This window comes from Octopus bimaculoides, chromosome 27, assembly GCF_046866305.1.
Source record: "Octopus bimaculoides isolate indiv1 chromosome 27, ASM4686630v1, whole genome shotgun sequence".
In the NCBI taxonomy this organism is placed as follows: domain Eukaryota; kingdom Metazoa; phylum Mollusca; class Cephalopoda; order Octopoda; family Octopodidae; genus Octopus; species Octopus bimaculoides.
The window spans coordinates 15086320-15111158 of record NC_142954.1 but is presented as its reverse complement, the minus strand read 5'-3'; the positions used below and the strand labels follow the sequence as shown (position 1 = coordinate 15111158).

The 24839-nt window shown below is 39.3% G+C and overlaps 1 protein-coding gene across 2 annotated transcripts in view; it reads right to left on the bottom strand.

The window, feature by feature from the left end:
* The window catches only part of LOC106867681 (cap-specific mRNA (nucleoside-2'-O-)-methyltransferase 2), a 50311-nt gene extending 27202 nt beyond the window's left edge, over positions 1-23109 (bottom strand). The window contains exons 1-7 of one of the 2 annotated variants that reach the window (XM_089343374.1): positions 18634-23109; positions 17530-18001; positions 15674-15879; positions 8096-8293; positions 6030-6159; positions 3140-3408; positions 1769-1924 (exon numbers count right to left, since the gene is read on the bottom strand). In XM_089343374.1, coding sequence (XP_089199500.1) covers positions 1769-1924; positions 3140-3408; positions 6030-6159; positions 8096-8293; positions 15674-15879; positions 17530-17992 — 1422 coding nt within the window. In that variant the 5' untranslated portion in view covers positions 17993-18001; positions 18634-23109. The remainder of the gene's footprint in view (positions 1-1768; positions 1925-3139; positions 3409-6029; positions 6160-8095; positions 8294-15673; positions 15880-17529; positions 18002-18633) is intronic. The other variant, XM_089343373.1, reaches the window with a different exon arrangement.
* Positions 23110-24839: the final 1730 nt, after the last annotated feature.

Sequence of the window (24839 nt, the reverse complement as noted above, 5' to 3'; positions counted from 1 at the left end):
CTATCAGAACTAGAGGAGAAGTTTCAGGTGTGGAAGCAAGGACTAGAATCGAAGGGCCTTAGAGTCAACCTAGCAAAAACCAAAATCCTAATAAGTAGGAAGGTAGATAAAACACAAACCCCTTCAGGTAGATGGCCCTGCTCAGTATGCAGAAAAGGAGTAGGTAGTAACTCTATAAGATGTACCCAGTGCAAGCTATGGACACATAAGAGGTGCAGCAATATCAAAGGCAGATTAACTACGAAGTTAGTTTTTGTATGTGGCAGATGTTCAGGTGCAATAAACACTGTAAACAAACAGGAAACAACTTCTATCTCATTCCAGGGAGAAAAACTAGAGGTAGTCGATAGCTTCCGCTATCTGGGTGACCAAGTTAGTAGTGGGGGTGGGTGCGCTGAAAGTGTAGCTGCTAGAATAAGAATAGCCTGGGCAAAGTTTAGAGAGCTCTTACCTCTGCTGGCGACAAAGGGACTCTCACTCAGAGTAAAAGGCAGACTGTATGATGCATGTGTATGAACAGCCATGCTACATGGCAGTGAAACATGGGCTGTGACTGCTGAGGACATGCGTAAGCTCACAAGGAATGAAGCCAGTATTCTCCGCTGGATGTGTAATGTCAATGTGCATACCTGTCAGAGTGTAAGTATCTTGAGAGAAAAGCTGAACATTAGAAGCATCAGTTGTGGTGTGCAAGAGAGATGATTGCGCTGGTTTGGACATGTGGTGAGAATGAATGAGGATAGCTGCGTGAAAAAGTGCCACACCCTAACAGTTGAGGGAACCCGTGGAAGAGGTAGGCCCAGGAAGACCTGGGCTGATGTGGTGAGGCAAGACCTTCGAACATTGGGCCTCACCGAGGTGATGACTACTGACCGAGACCTTTGGAAATGTGCTGTGCGTGAGAAGACCCGGCAAGCCAAGTGAGATCGTTGCCAGTGCCCCTGGACTGGCTCTTGTGTGGGTGGCACATAAGATGTACCATCTTGAGCGTGACCGTTACCAGTACCGCCTGACTGGCCTTTGTAGGGTTTTCGAGCGAGATCGTTGCCAGTGCCCCTGGACTGGCTCTTGTGCGGGTGGCACATAAAAGACACCATTTCGAGCGTGGCCGTTTTCGTGCGGGTGACACGTAAAAGCACCCACTACACTCTCTGAGTGGTTGGCGTTAGGAAGGGCATCCAGCTGTAGAAACTCTGCCAAATCAGACTGGAGCCTGGTGTTGCCATCCGGTTTCACCAGTCCTCAGTCAGATCGTCCAACCCATGCTAGCATGGAAAGCGGACGTTAAACGATGATGACGATGATGATGTATGTATGTTTGTGTGTCTGTATTTGTCCCCCCAACATCACTTGACAACTGATGCTGGTGTGTTTACATCCCCGTAACTTAGAGGTTCGGCAAAAGAGACTGATAGAATAAGTACCAGGCTTACAAAGAATAAGTTCTGGGGTCAATTTGCTCGACTAAAGGCGGTGCTCCAGTATGGCCACAGTCAATTAACTGAAACAAGTAAAAAGAGTATAGCACATAGTGTAAACACTCAAACAACAGAACTATCTTTCGAAATTCTGCTGCATTTCATAAAAAGTTTTTGGTCCTCCAAAGTTGCCCTGGTGTATAAGTCAACCTTTCCTTTTTTTGGCAGTAAATTTCGGTCTGGAAATTTTGACTTGTAAGCCTAAAAGTATGACACACATCTGTATCATCACATATGAAACAACCATGGAAGGGTACATCTCAAGGAATTTTTCTCAAGAGCAGACTTACCATCACGAAAGCATAATCATTGGTAGGCTTATACTTAGAAACATCAATCAACTTTAATCTGTCTCGCCAAGACAGGTTCAGGTTATCCATTCTCTCTGCAAAAGATCCCTCGTGTTTGTACTGGAAGTTGATCGATTGAAATGTCTTGCCATAGACCTGAAAGGAAAAAAAATGAAAATTACTAACCATCATCGTTATTATCATTTAATGTCCACTTCTCCATGCTCGCATGGGCTGGATGGAATTTGTTGAGGCAGGTTTGCTATGGCCAGATGCTCTCCCTGGCACCAACCCTCACCAAGTAAGGTAAAATTTCCTTGTTACCACTGAAAATTGGAAACAAAAGACACCACGTGCATAACAGAGATACTTGTTTACAACAATTATGCAATATCAAAACAAAAAGACACCAACACACACACACGACAGGCTTCTTGCAGATTCCATCTACCAAATCCACTCATAAGGCTTTGGTTGTCCAGAGGTTATAGTGAAAAATACTTCCCAAGGTGCCTTGTAGTGGGACTGAACCCAGAACCATGCAGAAAAAAGTAGGCTCTTCCTTCATTTGTTGTTCTTGTTTTTGATATATTTTTTTGAGAGAGTGAAGTGTAACTTATATCAGGTATGGCTTGTGTTTTTTTTCTTTCTTGTAGCCCACAAGATTCCAAAGGATCTGTCCCTCACTCAGATCAGAGAGGGAGAGGGAGAGAGAGAGTCTGTATATCAGTGTTCCACAATCTTGGGAAACCCTTGAAATACAACTCACATCACAGAGGAGCCCTAAATAAAATCATTATAGATGCTAATGACGATCTTTTATCTTTTACTTGTTTCAAATCTCCAGAACAAAACTTTGAGAAACAATTTCGCACTTGCCGGCCATAAACACTGCATATTTTCTTAGCTGTTTCTGTGGCATTTTTCTCCATTCTTAAACTCCCACAACATCACGTATTGAATTCATTTTAGGAGAGCAAAATTTAATATTAAACTAGGGTGAGAAAGCCTGGTGGAGCCCTTTAGCATTCAGATTACTCTGTCAAAAGTAATGCTTATGTATTCACATTGTTCTGAATTAATCATGCATTATCTCATAGTTTTGGAATTTCGATGGTGTGACTTTATTTTTAGAATTACATTATATGGTAGGTGTGAGAGGCTGGATCTGGCCAGTTTGAGCACAAAACTGGTAGAATATATAGGCCGGATATGGCCAGTTTATATGCTAAAGGGATAAATATGAATGGCAGATAAATCTCTTTACTTCCAAAAAAGGAAAATTATTTATGACTCAATGATAGAGTCTGCAAGGATAATGGTAGTAACAACAACAACAATAGAAAGTTTGAAATATTAATATATACATACATATTTGTCATGAGCATTGACCACTGTGGAACCATTCTGGAGTGGGGAGATCTTGTAGTGTGACATGTAATCCCTGAAGCAACGGTCTCGTAGAACATTCAGACGTTTATAGTGATAACCTTCGGGAATTTCTTTGAACAGGGACAAATTTCTTTGAATTGCTGACTGTTGTAAGCTATGGAAGAGTCTGCAGCAATTGATGTGTTCTTCAATGAAGCTGGGTGGCACAGAAGACATGTTCCAAATGTCACCATCAAAAGTCGATTGATCTGATATGAAATAAAAAGTGAAGAGGAAAATAATAATGGTTTCACATTTTGGTACAAGGCTTGTAATTTTAGGGCAGAAGGTAAGTCAATTACAATGGCCCCAGTGTTTGGCTAGTACTTATTTTATTGACCCCAAAACAACGAAAGGCAAAGTCGACCTTCGTGGAATTTGAACTCACAACGTAGAGATGGACGAAATGCTGCTAAGCATTCTGCCTGGCATGCTAATGATTCTGCCAGCTTGCTACCTTGAATAATAACAACTACAACAATAACAATAACAGTGATTTCAAAGTTTGGCACAAGGCCAGCAATTTAGGGGGAAGGAGTAAGTCAACTATGTCAACCCCGGTACTCAACTGGTATTTATATTTTGACCCCCCCCCCCCCCCAAAAAAAACCATGAAAGGCAAAGTTGATCTCAGTGGAATTTGGACTCTAAATGTAAAGACAGACAAAATGCCACTAAGCATTTTGCCCAACATACTGATAACTCTGCCAGCTCATCATCTTAAAGAGGAAAATAATAATAATAATAATAATAATAATAATAATAATAATAATAATAATAATAACTTATTCAAATTTTGGAACAAGACCAGCAATTTTAGAAGGAATGGACTTATCAATTACACATCAACCCCAGTAATCAACAGACATCTATTTTATCAGCCCAGACTCCAATCTGATTTGGCATGATTTCTACGACTGGATGCCCTTCCTAACACCAACCACTTTACAGTGTGTGCTGAATGCTTTTACATGGCACCACATAGACACTTTTACATGACGTGGCACGGATGCTTTTACACATTTCCACACAGGTGCTCTTATGTGTCACTGCACAGGGACTTGACTAAGCCCTTCAAGGCAGTGCCCCAGCATGATCATACTAAAAGGAAGTATCAGGCATGGCTGTGTGGTAAGAAGCTTGCTTCCCAACCACATGGTTCCAGGTTCAGTCACACAGCGTGACACCTTGAGCAAGTGTCTTCTGCTATATCCCTGGCGCCACAAAAGCCTTGTGAGTTGATTTGGTAGATGGAAACTGAAAGAAGCTTGTCATGTGTATATCATCATCATCATCGTTTAATGTCCACTTTCCATTCTGGCATGGGTTGGACGGTTTGACTGGGGACTGGCGAGCCAGATGGCTACACCAGGCTCCAATCTGATCTGGCAGAGTTTCTACAGCTGGATGCCCTTCCTAACGCCAACCACTCCGAGAGTGTAGTGAGTGCTTTTACGTGTCACCGGCACAAGGGCCAGTCAGGCGGTACTGGCGACGGCCACACTCAAATATATATATATATATATATATATATATATATATACACACACACACACACAGACACACATACGTGTGGGTGTGTCTTTATGTCTGTGCTTGTCCTCCACCACTGCTTGACAACCGGTGTTGGTATGTTTACTTCCCTGTAACTTAGCAGGCTTAAAATAAAAAAAAGGAAAAACCATACTGGGGTTTAACGCAGTAGTAACATCGAACAGCCATATTGATGTGGTGACAAACATTACTCCTCAGTATAGTTACTACTTTCATCTATTATTGAGATTTTTCTATCTAGTTACTTTGCCTGTTGTAAGACCAGTGACCGATGGTCACTTATTTTTCTACACATTGCAAGCTGAGGCTAATCCCTACTATTTCTAACAGTCGAGTGTTTATGACTGAAGATGGGCACAAGTAATCAGGAACCATTTGGTCTTGTGATCCCATCATTTGCTGGAAGATAGTAGGAGTTTGCTCCCTTGCTTGCAATATCTACAGGGTGCAGGTTGCACCAGTAACTAGCTGGCAGAGGCTCAGCCTGGGGTTAAACAATAGTAACATCAAACGACCATATTGATAAATATTACTTCTTAATATAAGTTACTTTTTGCATTTTTATTGAGATTTTTTTTGTGGTAAGTAGCTTGCTTACCAACCACATGGTTCCGGGTTCAGTCCCACTGCGTGGCACCTTGGGCAAGTGTCTTCTACTATAGCCTTGGGCCGACCAAAGCCTTGTGAGTGGGTTTGGTAGACGGAAACTGAAAAGAAGTCCGTCGTATATATATATATATGTATGTGTGTGTATATGTTTGTGTGTCTGTGTTTGTCCCTCCAACATTGCTTGACAACCAATGCTGGTGTGTTTACGTCCCCGTAACTTAGCGGTTCGGCAAAAGAGACCGATAGAATAAGTACTAAGCTTACAAAGAATAAGTCCTGGGGTCGATTTGCTCGACTAAAGGTGGTGCTCCAGCATGGCCACAATCAAATGACTGAAACAAGTAAAAGAGTAAGTACTGGGGTTGCTTTCATTCAACTAAAAATTCCTCAAGGCAGTGCCCCAGCATGGCCGCAGACTAATTGACTGAAGCAAGTAAAAATTAAAAGCTAAAAGAACAGGAAATGATCTTTGTAGTTTTGAAAACGCACATTCCAAGGACATTGTATTGGTGAAAGAAGTCACCAGAAGTCATTCAAAAGTTGATTATACAAGAAGGAAAGGAAGAATTCCCATTTCATTTCATCAACCCTGGACCACCGAAAAGCTAAAGGCAATCCTGAATATAATAAAAACACAATCCAAAACCTTAATAGAAGGGAACCTTACTGAAAATGAGACATTCCAGGTTTGTGAGAAAATCTTCTTGTGGGCAAACCTTAAGTCCGAGGAAGTTGAGGCAGACCACATAAACCTCGGAGTTCCCAGCTTTGCTGGTGGCTGGTTTGAACACATTCACCTGTGGAAGAGACATAGAGAGGCATTTGATATTAGTTTCAATATTGATTTAACATTGATTTTGAACTTTGACACAAGGCTAGCAATTTTGGCAGAGAAGGTGGGGTGGGGGAGGGGGGTAAGTCGATTACATCAACCCCAGTGTTTAACTGGTACTTTTTTTATCGACCCTGAAAGGATGAAATGCAACATTGACCTCAGCAGAATTTGAACTCAGAACATAAAGACAGACAAAACACCACCAAGAATTTTGCTTGGCGTGCTAACGATTCTGTATTATCATCATCATCATCATCACTACCAAAAAAAAAAAAAATAAATAAATCAGCATCATCATCACCACCAATACCATCATCATTACCATCATAATCATCATAAACATCATCAGCATCAGCATTATCATTACAAACAACATTATCATCAGAAGCCTTATCACCAAAACATCATCATCATCATCACAACTACAGTATCAAACATCACCATCAGCATCATCACTACAAGCATCCTTACCAAAGGCTCTGGAAATAATCTCCCACCCCACCCTCATCCCCCCTTGTATTCCTCAGAGCCTTGATCTTCTCCTATTGTCCTATAACAGTCCTGCATACAACTAGATACACCACGTGGATCCTGGCTCTGCAGGAACAAATCTGACAGATTTAAACCACAACATCACAGACAGAGACATAGGATAGTGCAGTTCTAGATAAACTGAATAAAAGATGGGATGGTCATGGCTAGATTGCCTTTCAACAATTTTCTAGATTAGTACTGTCCTACGGTTAAACAACAATAACAAAGTACAACACATTGGAAAATTTAGTTCTACATTTACCATGTATAAATAAAAGATGGGATAGTCATGGTTGGAACCCTTTGATTACACTGTGTAACAAAATTTTTATCTCTTTTAAATTTCAGATTTACTTGTTGGTCAGTAAGTGTTATTTCCTATTTGCTTTTATCTAGAAATCAAAGGAAATGACTACTATTCCCTTCAAACTTTGCTTTTCTCACCTGGACATTAATGTTTTCAAACTGACCTATTTTCCATTACATTTCAGACAAATTCAGTGCTGAGTTGCTAAAGCAGAAATATCATTATAGCAAATTTTCTGTTCAATACAACAGGTTTGCATGTCTCTGATCAATAAGTGTTATTTCTTATTTGCTTCTATTTAGAAATCAAAGGAAATGACTATTGTTCCCTTCAAACTTTGCTTTTCTGACCTGGACATCAATGTTTTGAAACTGACCTATTTTCCATTACATTTCAGATAGATTCAGTGCCGAGTTGCTGAAGCAGAAATATCATTATAGCAAATATTCTGCTTAACACCACAGATTTGCTTGTCAGTTGCTTGATCTTAACCACGTAAGTATATCCTTTAGCAGCTGACAATATCTGCATCTCTGATGATGAGCAGGAGTAGATGGGGAGCATCATAGCCATGAGTTGAGAGGGATTCTTTGGGGTTTGAATAAATATCATAAGAAAAGCAAAATTTGAAGGAAATATCAGCCATTTTTCATACTTTCTAAGGGTAAGCAAATAGGAAATAACAGTTGCTACCCAAGGAAATTGTGTTACATAGTGTTGTAGGTCTTCTGAATCAGAACTGACCTGGAACTAAACACTGCAACATCAAATCAAGGTGCCTCCACATGGTTGCTTAGAAATGCTAGATATAGCAGGCAAAATCTCATTGAAATCACACATTAATGACTCAAAATTTAGGGAATATTGAACAAAATAGTTCCTGATAAAAGAGGGAATGATTGTAGGTCTTTTGGGACAGGGTGGAATAAAATACGGAATGATTACCTTTGATTATAGGTCCACTGGGTCAGGGTGGACCTGAGGGGTAAAAAACTAAACAAAAACAATAACAATAAACAAAGTAAAAAAAAATAACAAAAACAAAAGCAGTACTAACTTGTTCAAAGAACTTGACTAAGAGGTACATCAATCCAATTGTGTTGTTTTCAAACATGGTGAAGAATTTGATGACGAACGAGCCACCTTTACCAAGAAGTTTCAATGCAGCAAATGTCTCACAGTAATGTAACTGAGAGACAATAGATTCTTGCATCGATGGGTTGTTCTGGCAATCAATACTGCCATCTGCTGTTACCTTGACAACAAACAAAGACAGAAAGGCACAAAGAATGTGTGAATGAACATGATAGTGACAAATTGGTAATTCTAAACAGATTTTTTTACCTGGAAGAGGAAGGCTACAGTGAAATGGATAAAGAGGAGGGCTTCGATTTGTGGAACATAGGCATAGGTGCAGATATGGCTGTATAGTAAGGAGTTTCCTTCCCAACCACATGATTCTGGGTTCAATCCTGCAGTGTGGCACCTTGAGAAAGTCTCTTCTGCTATAGCCTCAAACTGACCGAAGCCTTGTAAGATCTGGTGGATGGAAACTGAGAGCCAAAAATCTTGTTGTATATATATATATGTTTGTATATAGTTTATTAGGTAACCCAAACTATTAAATTGGATTACCTTGACCTAAACTCCTTATCTTCTGTTTGTATAGGTGTGACTGTGTGGTTAGAAGCTTGCTTCCCAACCACATTACTGATAGATTAAATTATAGGTACGTTACTGATAGGGTAAATTGAATGAGCTAAGAAAATTGAATCTATTTTCATCAACAAAAATGCAAAGCATTCATTTAGCATCACTTGAAAAAAACATTTAATTTCATTAGAGAATAAAAACAGAGACCCCATCAGTTTAGAGTTTAGTCTTTAAACCAACAGAGTCTCTTAGAATCTCTATCTGCTCAAAGAGAAACCACTTCCAGCTGTCTCAGATAGGCAGTCTCACCACCACATTTTTCTGTTACAATTCAAGTCAGAGTTTTATTAGTAAACCAAAGTGAGTACTCATGATGAAAACTCCTTGGTTAATCTCTCTCTCTCTCTCTCTCTCTCTCTCTGTGCACACACACGTGTGTGTGTGTGTTAGAAAGAGAAACCACTATTATCTTTCACTAAGGATGTTCCTTAATCTCAGATGAATTAACAACTACTAATATCCTTGATTAGGGATATTCTTTAACCTTTTTTATACCAACCCACCTGAAACCACCTCTGGCTCTGTAGTACAAATGTCTTGTTTTCAAAAGTTCTGAATTAAAATCTTCCACCAAACCTTAGTCACAATTTATGTTCTTAACACTAGCTTAACGATAACTAAGTTATTTTACTAAATTCTTTGTTATATTTAAAATTAATTGAAAGAAACACAGTGCATCTCAACAGAAACATGGTAACAGAAGGGTTAAAATATATAATAGAAAAACAATTCTTAACCCTTTTGATACCAACTTGGTTGAAACTACCTCTGGCTCTGTAGTACAAATGTCTTGTTTTCAAAAGTTCTGAATTAAAATCATCCACCAATTTATGTTCCTAACACTAGTTTAATGACAACTAAGTTATTTTACTAAATTCTTTGTTGTATCTAAAATTAATTGAAAGAAGCAGAGAATATCTCAAAAGAAATATGGTAACTAAAAGCTTAATTCTTTCTCTCCAAAGAAGGGATAGTTGGCTTATATAAAGATTTTTGCTCCATGACATATGCTCCACATGCTCAGCTACTCTAGAAACAGCTGTAAGAGACTTTACGCATTGTTTCTTAATCCCTTATTTACTATAATTACTCTGCAATTATGCTTGAATTTTAAATTAAATATTCTAAAGTCTTACCACATGTTCTGTTGGTTTCTTCTCTCTTTCTAATATACATCTACCTACTCAATGATGAACCACTTATAGCCATCTTTGATAGGCGGCTACAACAGCACCTTTGTTTCATTTGCAGTTCAAGCCAGGGTTTTAGTGGTAAACCAACCCTACCGCTTACAATACATACCTATTACATCACATCATTAGACAGTATTATATATATATATACATTATTATGATTGACCGTTGACTGAACACTATTCAATTTTTTTTCTCCGTGTTTTTCTCCTTGTCTCCGTATTCTTTCTGTTGAAGAGCGTAGCTCGAAACGTCAAAGACTTTCCGTATTCCCGAGCGTCATACTAATATATACTTTTGTTATTTACACCACCTGTCCTCGTCTGTTGTTATTTTTTGTATATTCTCCCATATATATATATATATATATATATATATATGTATACAGTTATATGTAAGTACCTCTGTATGTATGTATTTAATGCACAATATATTGATTTAACTAATGCAGTGATACTCATAAAAATGCTCCTTTAATGAACCAGGCTACAAACCACATACTAGGATCTAATCAAATCAGGCCAACAACAGAAAACACTTACTCATGGAGCCTTGCTGTGGGACTGAACCTAAAACCACATGAATACAAAGCAAACTATTTAACCACACAGCCACACCTGTGTCACAATGAGCTGGAACAAATACTGCAAGGCATTTTATCTGATGCTTTAACCATTCTCGACAATTTGCTGCTTGAAACAATTTCTGCTACAAATACAAGGACATTTTAGTTTATGGCTGGGTTATTGTTAATTAATACCTTGCAGAAGAATAAGAGACATTGCTAAATGCCAGGAAAAATATTCTGGATGGTGTACTTAGGATTCTGCCAATACACCACACCCTAAATAACAATAATAATAATAATAATAATAATAATAATAATAATAATAATAATAATAATAATAATAATAATAATCATTATTATTATTATAATGATTTCAAATTTGGCACAAGGCAGAATAATGATGATGATGATGATGATAATAATATTAGGAGAGTATTGTAGTTAGCTTGAAGCATTGTGTATTGTTTGTAAAGAATAAAATGCTTTGAATGACACAACAATGCACTATAATAAAAACAATGGACTGTAAGAACTGTTGTAATTTAATCATCCATAGTCTGATATGATATTTTGGAATAAAATTCTTTCTTCAGATATCCCTAGGAATTGAGGGAGTCGCTGCTATTCTTAGCATTTTTTATCACATGCTAATTGGGGCTTTTGATCATCATTTTTTTTTTTTTGTGTGTCACTTTCTTGATAAATAAATCCTCTTAATTACCATCTGTTCTTGAAAAGATGGAGATTTCCTTAATTGCATCTGAAGTTAATTGGGGGTTAACCCCCCCCCCCCCCACCTCTTAACTGTTATTTTGAAGATATTACAAATGACAAGTGATAATTGCCTCAACAACCATACAACAACTCCATCAATTCCTGAGGATATCAGAAGAAGGAATTTTATTCCGAAATATCATATCATAGACTCTGGATGATTAAATTACAACAGTTTTTATAGTCCATTGCTTGTATTATAGTGCATTGTTGTGTCATTCAGAACATTTTACTCTTTACTACTACTACTAATAATAATAATAATAACAATAAGCCTTTCTACTATAAGTACAAGGCCTGAAATTTGTGGGGAGGGGACTAGTCAATTATATTGACCCCAATACTCAGCTGGTACTTAATTTATTGACCCCTAAAGGATGAAAGGTAACTCTGACCTTAGCGGAATTTGAATACAGAAGGTAAAGATGGACGAAATGCCACTAAGCATTTTACCTGGTGTGCTAACGATTCTGCCAGTTCACGCCTTAATTATGAATAATAATAATAATAATAATAATAATAATATAACATACAAAAAATAGCACTACCAGGCACCACACACATCCTACATAAAACACTCTCAATACAGTAAAAATGAGAGCACCACAACAAACCACAACACAAACCCAAGACACACAGAACTACGCTTGGTAGTGCAGTGAAAGCACATGATAAAAATAAGACTACTGAATAATAATAATAATAATAATAATAATAATAATAATAATAATAATGAGAGCACTCAGAGAGTGCTAACCTCCGCCAAGGCAACACAAATGTTTTCTCAACGATTAGCCAGAGATGATTTTTTAAATGAGAATATCTGAAATAAACTGGACTGTTCTCACTAACGAGAATACTAAAAATGAACCTGGTCTCTCTCAAAAATTAAGTAAAAGAAAATGGGAAAATAATCCAAAATCCTTGTCCGGTACCAGATTGATCCCAAAATCTAATCAGTTTGTGCCAGTCACAAGGCCATACATCCTTGAAAGTCTCATCCGAATCCATCCAGCAGTTCTTGAGATATCTTGTCCACAGACAAACAAACAAACAAATACAACTGAAAACAATACCCCGTCTTCGCTAAGGCAGAGGTAATAATAATAATCCTTTCTACTGAAGTCACAAGACCTGTAACTTTGAGGGAGGGGACTAGTCAATTACATTGATCCCAGTGTTTCACTGCTACTTAATTTATTGACCCCGAAAGCATGAAAGGCAAAGTCAACCTCAGCAGAATTTGAACTCAGAGTGTAAAGACAGAAGAAATATTGCTAAACATTTCGTCCAGCATGCTAATGATTCTGCCAGCTCATTGCCTTAATTATGGATAATAATAAAAAGAATCCTTTCTACTATGGGTACAAGGCTTGCTATTGATGAGGAGGAGGTAAGTCAATTACATCGACCCCAGTGTGTAACTGGTACTTATTTCATCAATCCTAAAAGGATGAAAGGCGAAGTCAACTTAAGCGGAATTTGAACTCAGAACGTAAGGATGGACGAAATGCCACTAAGCATTTTGCCCAGCATGCTAACAGTTCTGCCAGCTCACCACCTTAATAATACTCTTTTACTTGTTTCAGTCTTTTGACTGTGGCCATGCTGGAGCACCGCCTTTAGTCGAGCAAATCGACCCCAGGACTTATTCTTTGGAAGCCTAGTACTTATTCTATCGGCCTCTTTTTGCCGAACCGCTAAGTTACGGGGACGTAGACACACCAGCATCGGTTGTCAAGCGATGTTGGGGGGACAAACACAGACACACAAACATGTATATATATATATATATATATATATATATATATATATATATATATATATATATATATATATATATATATATATATATACACACATATATACGACGGGCTTCTTTCAGTTTCCATCTACCAAATCCACACACAAGGCTTTGGTTGGCCCGAGGCTATAGTAGAAGACACTTGCCCAAGATGCCACGCAGTGGGACTGAACCCGGAACCATGTGGTTAGTAAGCAAGCTACTTACCACACAGCCACTCCTACATAATAATAATAATAATAATAATAATACTTTCTACTACAGGCACAAAGCTTGAAATTTGAGTAGAGGAGCTAACTGACTGCAAGGATGCCAGTGCTCAACCGGTATTTATTCTATTGACTCCAAAAGGATGAAAAACAAAGTTGACCTTGGCAGAGCCTGAACTCAGAACATTAGCTGGAAAAAAAGGCCACTAAGTATTTTTCTGGTATGAAAACAATTCTCCAGTTCACCGCCCAAATAATAATAGTAATAATAAGTGGTAGTTTGCTTCAGTAAGGAATGCCATATAACCATTTTCTACTGAAGTATTGCTGTATGGTTGCTGAGGCAATTATCACTTCTCATTTGTAATGTCTACAAAATAACAGTTAGGAGGTGGGGGGGTTTTCACCCTCAATTAACTTCAGATGCAATTAAGGAAAATCTCCATCTTTTCAAGAACAAATGGTAATTAAGAGGATTTATTTATCAGGAATGTAACACTAAAAAAAAAAAACCATAATCAAAAGCCCCAATTAGTGTGTGAGAAAAAACGCTAAGAATAATGATAATCCTTTCCACTATAGGCACAAGGCCTGAAATTTTGAGGAAGGGAACTATATCAATTATATCAACCACAGTGTGTAACTGGTACTTATTTCATAAACCCTGAAAGGATGAAAGGCCAAGTCGACCTCGGCGGAATTTGAACTCAGAATATAAGGGCAGACAAAATACCACTAAGCATTTTGCCCAGTGTGCTAATGATTCTGCCAGCTCACCACCTGGCAAAAGGGATTGATAGAATAAGTACCAGGCTTATGAAAAGAACTGGGGTTGATTAGGTCAACCAAAATTCCTCAAGGTGGCGCCACAACATGGCTGTAGTCTAATAACTGAAAGAATAAAAGAATAAGAAGCTTGCTTCCCGGCCACATGGTTCCAGGTTCGGTCCCAATGTATGACACCTTGGGTAAGTGTCTTCTACTGTAGCCTTGGGCCGACCAAAGCCTTCTGAGTGGATTTGGTAGACGGAAACTGAAAGAAGCCCATCGTGTGTGTGTGTGTGTGTGTGTTTTTGTGTCTGTGTTTGTCGCCCCTTCATTGCCTCACAACCGATGTCGGTGTGTTTATGTCTCCATAACTTAGTGGTTCGGCAAAAAAGACCTATAGAATAAGTACCAGGCTTACAAAGAATAAGTCCTGGGGTCAATTTTTACGATTAAAAGGCAGTGCTCCAGAATGGCCAGTCAAATAACTGAAACACATCAAAGAATAAAGGAATACATATATATATGCAAGCTTCTTACCACAGCCACACCTGTGCCTACATATATGTATGTGAGCATAGAAACAAAGAATCGAAAAAAAAAAAATAATAAAATATAAAAATAAGTGAATGAATTAAATAATTTAATTAGATTAAACACTAATAACAAAAACTTGAATAAAACCAAGGAGGAGGAGGGGAGGAGAAGACAATGCTTGAAAACAAAGATAGGGATGATTACAGCTCAGACATCTGCACTTTGGGTCAAAGATCTACTCTATCAATATGACCTGGAACTAAACAATGTGTATATCTATATAATACAAATAATAAATGAGTATATGCATATATATGTACATGAATGTACATACTTACATCTACCTGTATATATAGATGCATATCTGGGTACAGGACATTGCAAACAAAGCGTAGACAAAATGATAAACGAGTACAGAAAACACACAGGCCACATAGAGAACATCTCCTTCATCAGCTGCCCCCATTCTAACACAGGCGTTTCGAAGAGTTATATTCTTTTACTTGTTTTAGTCATCTGACTGCAGCCATGCTGGAGCACATATATACAAGAAGGGCTACTTTCCACTCAACCACTTCCTAACCACACAGCCTTGCCTGTACATCATCATCATCATCATTTAACATCCATTGTCCATGCTGGCATGGGTTGGACAGTTTGACTGGGCTGGCATGCTGAAAGGCTGCACCAGACTCCAGTCTGATTTGGCCTGGTTTCTACAGCTGGATGCTCTTCCTAATGCCAGCCACTCCGAGAGTGTAATGGGTGCTTTTACGTGCCATTTTCATGACACTGGGGTGCGTTTACATGTCATCAGCACAGGTGCATTAGGCTTGATGGGTCCTCTTAAGCACGGCATATCGCCAAAGGTCTCAGTCACCAGTCATTACCTCTGTGAGGCTCAAAGTTCAAAGATCATGCTTCACCAACTCATTCCATGTCTTCCTGGGTCTACCTCTTCCACAGGTTCCCTTCAGAGATCAGCACTTCTTTACACAGATGTCCTCGTCTACACATATCACATGACCATTTAATAAGAATATTTTATTTGCTTAAAAATAATTAAACTTACCAGTTTGGGGATTTCCATGTTGTGAGTAGTCTTACAAAGATGGTTGCAGTTGTTCTTGTCCAGTAGGTCGCCTGTGCCATCGCAAAATTGCCAATGGGGCAGTGTAGCCCTAATGAATCTGTCGTCGGCAATCATGTTACCTAAATTGTTTCCCTCATAATAGGGGTTTAACGTACTAGCCATCCACTGCCATTTGCCTGTAAAACCTGACACAAAATGAAGGAATAATAAATTAACGAGTTTGTTAATTAAGACAATGATTTCAAATTCTGAAAAGAAAATAGTTTGGTTTCGTTATTGGATTTGGTTTGCAAGATTCTTTATGTTAGTATGTGTGTTGAAGCATATTCTGTTGTGTCTGGGGAGAGTCATTTTCTTTTGGTGCCTTATAATTTAACACACTCACCGGTAAAATTTCCACTTATTTCTTATTTTTATTTTCCTAAAATTTTCGTTGCGTCTTGCAACCTTTTTGAAATAAATAAGAAATAAGTGGAAATTTTACAGGTGAGTGTGTTAAATTTTAAGGCACAATAAGAAAATGACTATCCCCAGACACAACAGAATAGTTTGGTTATTTGCTGACAAACAATGAAGAAATAGCTATGCAGGACATATTGCATACCCAAGAAGAGTCAGAACAAACAGATACGTGAAAACACAGACACACAAATGCATTTATCATCACCATTTTGGCATCAAATTTAATCTTTTATCTTTTTTACTTGTTTCAGACATTAGACTGCGGCCATGCTGGGGCATCACCTTGAAGAGTTTTAGTCAAACAAATCGAACACAGGACATGTTTTTTTTAAAGCCTAGTATTTATTTTGTCAGTCTCTTTTGCCGAACTGCTAAGTTACACAGACATAAACACATCGACAGCAATTGTCAAGTGTAAAGGTGCCCATGCGGTGCCACATAAAAGCATCCATTAATAGAAATCATGCCAAAAGACTGGAGTCTGGTGCAGCCCCACCTCCCCAGCTTGCCATCTCTGGTCACACCGTCCAATCCATGCCAGCATGAAGAACAAACATTAAATGATGAGATGTGTGTGTGTGTGCAATAGGCTTCTTTTGGTGTCCATCTACCAAATCTACTCAGAGGGCTTTTGGTCAGCCTGAGGCTATAGTGGAAGACATTTGCCCAAGTTGCCACACAGTGGGACTGAACCCAGAACCAGGTAGTTGATAAGCAAGCTACTTACCACACAGCCACGCCTGTTCCTACATATATGTATGTGTGCACATATACAAAGAACCGAAAAAAAAAATAAAATATAAAAATAAGTAAATGAATTAAATAATTTAATTAGATTAAACACTAATAACAAAAACTTGAATAAAACCAAGGAGGAGGAGAGGAGGAGAAGACAATGCTTGAAAACAAAGATGGATTACAGTTCAGACGTCTGCACTTTGGGTCAAAGACCTACTCTATCAATATGACCTGGAACTAAACAATGTACAACAAAAAATTCAACAAGAGCACTCAGAGAGTGCAAACCTCTGCCAAGGCAACACCAACGTCATCTCAACGATTAGCCAGAGATGATTTTTTAAATGAGAATATCTGAAATAAACTCAACTGCTTTCACAAATGAGAATACTAAAACTGAACCTAACTGCTCTCCAAAATTAAGTGAAAAAACAGAAAAAATAATCCAGAATCCTTGTCCAGTACCATATTGATCCCAAAAATCTAATCAGTTCATGCCAGTCATGAGGCTAAACATCCCTGAAAGTCTCATCTGAATCCATCCAGTAGTTCTTGAGATATCTTATCCATGGACAAACAAACACAACTGAAAACAATACCTCCACCTTCGCTAAGGCAGAGGTAACAATACTCACCATGGGTAAAGAGGAAGTGATTCAAACAAGTAATAAAAGATCCTGGTGCTTCACACAGATGAACAGAATTTAGTTTCTTTGATTTCAAGTCCACTACGGAATATGTCGAGAGAATTTCCATAAACTTACACCATGCTTGCGTACAGAGTTCAGGCCTGATTTGGTAACGGAGATTGCCACAGACACTCCCACCCAGGTGAGTATTCGTGGTGTGGGCATGCCATTTCTTTATATCCTGAGTGCTCAGCTGATCTTTCGAAGAATTCAGACTTTCACGGAAGCCAACAAATGTTTCGCTTTTCCATAGGTTTGCATCCTCCGACTGGCCACTCTTGAACGCAGGCCAGGGCCATTCTTTACTTTTGCTTTGAGAATAACAGAATCTCTTGGAAAACACTTCCTGAATTTGTTGTTCTTCTTCTTCAGATAATGGCTCAGAATTAACATTGGAATTTTGCTCCATATATTTTCACTGAAAAAGAGAAGTAAAAGCAAAGATATATATATATATATATATATATATATGTATGGGTCAAACACACAGGAAACAAAAGACAAAGACAGGTGAAGGAACAACGATCAGGTGTATTAGTTTGACGCTCAGGAGGAATGGAAAGGTCGTTGATGTTTCAAGCCTATGCTCTTCGACAGAAAGGGAAGGCAGAAAAAAATGGAAAGAGAGAAAAAATGTGTCGAGATTAATGGTTTAACATTATATCATCATCATCATCATCGTTTAAGGTCCACTTTCCATGCTAGCATGGGTTGGACGATTTGACTGACGACTGGTGAGCCACATGGCTACACCAGGCTCCAATCTGATTTGGCAGAGTTTCTACAGCTGGATGCCCTTCCTAACGCCAACCACTCCGAGAGTGTAGTGGGTGCTTTTATGTGCCACCGGCACGAAGGCCAGTCAGATGGTACTGGCAACGACCACGCTCAAAATGGTGTATTTTACATGCCACCTGCACAGGAGCCAGTCCAGTGGCACTGGCAAAAAGATGGAGGTGGAAACAGCACAAAAGTAAATTTTTGTTTAGAAAGAAATTAATAAAATGATTCAAAAACTTTTTTATATATATAGAAAATATAAAATATTACCGGTTTTGATGATGAAATTCATCTTATCAAATAATAATAAAAATTTGGAATTTGAAGTAAAATCAATTTGTATTTATCTTCTGTTTGGTGGTTAGAACATGTCTGGAGTTTTCTGTAAAGTCTTCTTTAAATATAGTTTGTTTGTAAATAATTTGGTGTAGAGTTCAAGGTGTTAGAGAGAAAGAAATGGGGTGTAATTGTCTATTGTCAACTAGATGTACCTGCCGTAACCCCTTGGATCACAACTACTCCAAGTTGAAAATGTTAACATGCAGCAGGAAAAGAAAAAGTACTATTTCGAACGTCATGCAATAAAATTTTAAAATAATACAGTTCTCCTGCCTTTGGTGTGACAACATAAACATGACCAAATGTTTCTTCTTTGAAAACGTTCAAATGGCCTTCAATAGTTTTTCCTGGCTTTCTTCTTTGCTATTCTTTGTTACTACTTTTTCCAAATGAAATACATGGATTCTTCAGCTTAAAGCAATGTTTTTGCAAAGTCATCACTGATGCACAGTGAAAAGAATTCTGTCAATGTTGTGCAGAACAGTTTCATCGCTCTGACCGCATCTCAGGCAGGTTGGCCCAGTGTTTCTCGAGCCATGCCTGTAGAGCTTATCCTGAATGGGTGGTGCTTCTCAATAGCACTGCCCGACCCAAGATCTATGGAAGTTGTCAGTAAGTGTCAGCCCAAAAGTCGTCTTGAACATGCGGGTCATCTGACTGCGACCATAGATAAGTGAAGAATGAGTACAGAGAAACAGAAATGAACCATCCCAAAATATAACTATATCCGTTTCAACACACAACAGGAATTTTGCAAAATAAATTCTTAAACACGAAGTCCTCCAGCTTATCAGTTTCAGTCAAACTGCCTAACCCATGCCAGCATGGAAAGCAGAGGCTAAATGATGATGATGATATATATGACGGGCTTCTTTCAGTTTCCGTCTATCAAATCCACTCACAAGACTTTGGTTGGCTCAAGGCTACAGTAGAAGATACTTGCCCAAGGTGCCACAGAGTGGGACTGAACCCTATATACTTCTTGAGTCATGGCAGTTGTCTTCTCACCCACGTTATCACTTCACCTCACTCCTTCAATTCGTCTCTTGATGAAGCTGCATGCCATTCAGAGCCATCCTGCAATCGGGTAGTGTCCAAGCAGCTTCCCACACACAGAAAACAGTTCTCACCTATTCATCTTGGAGCCCAGTTCTGGGATCTCATTCCCTCTCTAAAACACCCACGCACCGGCCTTGTCTCTCCGTAGCTTGAGTCCCAGTGCAGCTCCTCCTTCCATTGCCTCCAGCGGTTTGGCAGTTAGCCCAAAACTCTTCAGGTGGCTTATGACCTACTTTTGCCAACACTATGCTCTCATCCACCAGGACGTCATCAATATACGAATTGGTGGTTCTTTTCACTTTGTCCGCTTTTCCCTGGATGGTTTTGAGAATCGTCGCCATAATCTTCGGTGCTGAATTTAGCCTGAATCCCAACCTGGTCAGGCAGTATGTCCATTCCTTATACCTTACCAGCTGATATCTCCACAGTCTCTCAGCCACATGCAGTTGCAGGTATGCCAACTTCAAATCGACAATTGTGGAGGCCCCTGTCATCTGCCTCCACTCTCTCAAGGTTTCACTGCAAATGTCCGTAGCTTCACTGCCCGTATGGCACAATACGTGGTCGTTCAGCTCTCAAGAATCCAATACTCGCCTGACTTTATGCTTTGTCAGCTGCACCACTGCCATCAGTGGTAACACTCCACTCTCCACTTCCTCCTTCCAAGGAATCAGAATACGTTCCTTGATCCACCAATCCACCTCTCCCGTGAACTCGCTTCTGGCATCCCCTTTCAAGGTATGCTGATAGCTGCCTCCTGCGTTTTTCCACTGTCCATTGCCAGCCGTTGAACACAGCTCAAAAATCTTTGTCTGTGATGGTGTGTGCAGCATATTTTTCTTTGCAGCTCTCATCACTCTCCTGTCGTGGACTCACAGCGCATAGCGTCCCTGCATCACCGAACGCTACACCAGCTTCATTGACCGTGACACCTCCCAAACAGACAATGGCGTCCATCTCCATTACTACATCGATTCCGTCCACTATGCGGTCAATCACTATCGCATGCAACCTCGATCCTCTTCCTCGTACCACCATCTCCACATCGCTACTTCCTCTGCATTCAACTTCCATACCGTCAACAACCCTTACACTACTCACTCCACTCCATTTTTCTACCACCTCAACTGGTCCTTCTCCTCCATTTCCAGCTATAGCGCCTTTCCATTCAACACGACTTCTACTACTGGCAACCACCGTATACGCACCTCTATTCTTTGATGGGACAACTACCAACGCAGTAGTCTCCCTTACACCGTTTCCCTGCATGCATCCACTAGCGATGTGGCCTATTTGTCTGCCTTAGCAAATTACTCCAAGCCTGGGTTCCTTGCAGCCTCTCACCATGTGCGAACCCTTACACCGAAAACACTGCCCTTTGAAGAGTCGCACACGTTCCTTCAACCCCTCTCCGCCGCTCTTTGTCTGACCCCTTCTCATTGTTGCAGTCGCTGCTAAAGGTGTCGTCCTGCAACACAATGGCTCTGGACCCGAGATATTACCTCTCCCATCGCCATGGAGTGAATATTCAGCAGCTTTTGCAGTTCGACCGACATGGGGTCAGGAAATCCTGTCACAAAGGCTAATTTTATGGTTTGTTCCAACACGTCATCTCTTCATCCCATGAGTCTAGCCAATCTCCTGATTCCATAGGCAAACACATTAACCTGTTCATCCATCCACTTCGCTTTCCCAGGAAAATTAACTTGCCCAAGGTGCCATGCAGTGGGACTGAACCCGGAACCGTGTGGTTGGGAAGAATATCCATTTCTTTAAGGAAAAAATCGGATCGTGTGAATTGTCCTGGTCCCCCCCCCCCCGTTCGCCAGCGCGCATTTTTTTTTTTCATGTTCGTTTACTACTTGTTTTACACCTATTACACTATTTTTTAAATTTTTGTGACGGGTGTCGAAGTGGGGTGACTGGATCGTGTGAATTATACGATCATATTCGTTTACTACATGTTGTATACCTATTGCACTATTTTTTGCTCGGGTCAAACTCTTTAGTTTGACCTGCAGATTTCCACCTCACCTTGAAAAATGCATTTTTCTCAAAAAGTTTATTAGCCCCATATTCGGGTAACAACGGCACACCTAGCATCGTCTCGTGGCTCACCAGTGTGTTGCGGAATAACGGTTGCGAAGCACTGGTCTAGCGGGCCGGTTCTGAGCTATACACGATGTGGTTTACTGTAAATAAATAAATACTATAGGGCCCAGCACATTCATTTGCCCGAGGGTCACCAATACTGCTAAGGCAGCTCTGTTAGTGTCATGAGCCATTTGAATGAATTTCCAGAAAGGAAGTTTAAAAACCGGGTCTAGTGTAATTATTGAGAACATTTTTTTTTTTACATTTAGTAGTTACGGTCATGTTTTAAACCTCTTCAAAAACGACAAAGGATTTCTTTTCAGTCTGCAAAGAGTTAGTAAACGTCTGTAACGAAAGGAGACTTCAGGCTACCACTAAACGTCTCTGAATGCAGATTAAAACATGGAAACGCTTCCGATTTTACCCGCATTATCACTTTCTCCGACACTATTGCACACATATATCCAAATGGGACATCAATGAAGAGCCCCTCCAGTTCGATAACATTAATATACCAGAGATATTTTGGTAAATTTTCATTAAAAAATTACTGATATTTTGGAAGAAAGAAGTGAAATACCTGAGAAAGAATAACCGAGATGTGTAAACAGTTTGGTATTGAGAGGAGGGTTACGGTCGCCACCAACGGTGTCAGGCGAAAAAAATGTCCTCTTTCATTATTTACACTTCCATACTTGAAATCATAATTCCCATTCACGTTTAGGCATCTTTTTATCTTTTTTATTTTATTTTTTTCAGTTAATGGACTGCGACCATGCTGGGACATCACCTTACAAGGTTTTTAGTCGAACGAATCGAGGCCAGTCCTTTTTTTTAAGCCTGTGATAGGTTCTATCAGCTCTTGTTGACAAACATATATAAAATGACACCGGTAGTTAAGCGGCGTAGGAGAGCGAACACACTCACGCGCGCACGCAATTATGTACAGGGTGTTCGGGCTAAATTTGACAATTTTCCATGTCTCCTTTTTTCAGTAACAGCTTGATATATTGGTGAACAGTCAACAGCGTTGGAGAGCATAATAATTAAAGTTGTAGTTGAGCAAAAGTTAACTGACACGGAAGACTGGAAACCGTCTGAACATTGGAAAAGAGTTACCTGTATCATGCGCATTTGCGCTCTCTATCAAAATGCGGTCAAACTAAAGGGTTTGACCCGGTGACAAAATTTTTTTTTTTAATGGTCTAATAGGTGTAAACAACTTGCTGGGAATGAATATGTGTTTGTGTGTGTGTGATGTGTGACTGTGAGAATGTTCCGAGCCCTCTCCCCACCCACCTCGTTCGCGAGCGTGCATTTTTTCCTTCATATTCGTTCCCAGCGAGTTATTTTCGTTTTCCATCTATTACATTATTTTTCTTTTGTTTCTTGGCTCCGATGAGGCATCTCGGAACATTCAGGATGTGAATGTTACGAGGCCTCCCCCCCCCCCCGTTCACGAGCAAGCGTTTTCTTCTTCATATTCGTTCGCAGCAAGTCGTTTTACACCTATTAGAATATTTTATTTTTTTATTTCCCACCGGGTCAAACCCTCTAGTTTGACCAAAATGCCACCATCATGACTCAATACTGAATGAACCCTAAAATTCGTTGCATCTCATCAGCTGTGCAAGTCTGGTGTGCATGCCGTCATTGCTCACACAGCTTAACGGGCAACGTTCATTGATTTTTTTTTTATCAGGAAAAGTCTTTTATGCAAGTCTCAATACTCGTATCAATCAATCAATATATTTTCATCTTTTATTTGTTTCACTCATTAGACTGTGTCTTTATGGAAACACCACCTTGAAGAATTTTTACCGAATAAATCAACCCCCGTATTTAATTTTGTTTTTAAACCTGTTACTTATTCTATCAGTCTGTATTGCCAAACTGTTAGGTCACAGGGATGTAAACACACCAATACCGGTTGCCAAGTGGTGGTGGTGATGATGGTGTGGGAAACATATACGCACACACTTATGTGTGTGTATGTATGTATATATATATATATATATATATATATATATATATATATATACACACACATACATATATATATATATATACATCATCATCATCATCGTTTAACGTCCGCTTTCCATGCTAGCATGGGTTGGACGATTTGACTGAGGACTGGTGAGCCACATGGCTACACCAGGCTCCAATCTGATTTGGCAGAGTTTCTACAGCTGGATGCCCTTCCTAACGCCAACCACTCTGAGAGTGTAGTGGGTGCTTTTACGTGCCACTGGCACAAGGGCCAGTCACATGGTACTGGCAACGGCCACGCTCAAAAAGGTGTTTTTTTACGTGCCACCTGCGCAGGAGCCAGTCCAGCGGCACTGGCAACGACGTCGCTTGAATGATTTTCTAATGTGCCACCAGCACAAGTGCCAGTAAGGCGACGCTGGTAACGATTACGTTCACATGGTGCTATTTACAGGCCACTAGCACAGAAGCCAGACAGCTACTCTGGCAATGAACACGCTCGGACAGTGCTGTTAGTGCTCCACTCATATGTGTATATATATATATATACTTATATATATATATATATATATATATATATATATATAAAGGGCATTAACTATTGTAGTAATGCCTCACACTTCGAGGGACTAAAATAAGTCAAAAACTACCAAAAATAAGCAACATATTTACTGAAAGCGAGGGAATGCAGCTTTCAAAATTTATCTCTTAAAAACATTTAACTCAACGGTCTACCGTTGAGTTAAATGTTTTTAAGAGATAAATTTTGAAAGCTGCATTCCCTCGCTTTCAGTAAATATGTTGCTTATTTTTGGTAGTTTTTGACTTATTTTAGTCCCTCGAAGTGTGAGGCATTACTACAATAGTTAATGCACTTTATATATAAGTATTTATATTTATGAAGAAATGATGAATTTTTTCATTACAAAATTTTTCGTTATTTTTTCATTTTGAGGTTTTTTCACGCTGACTACTTGATAAATTTATCCTAT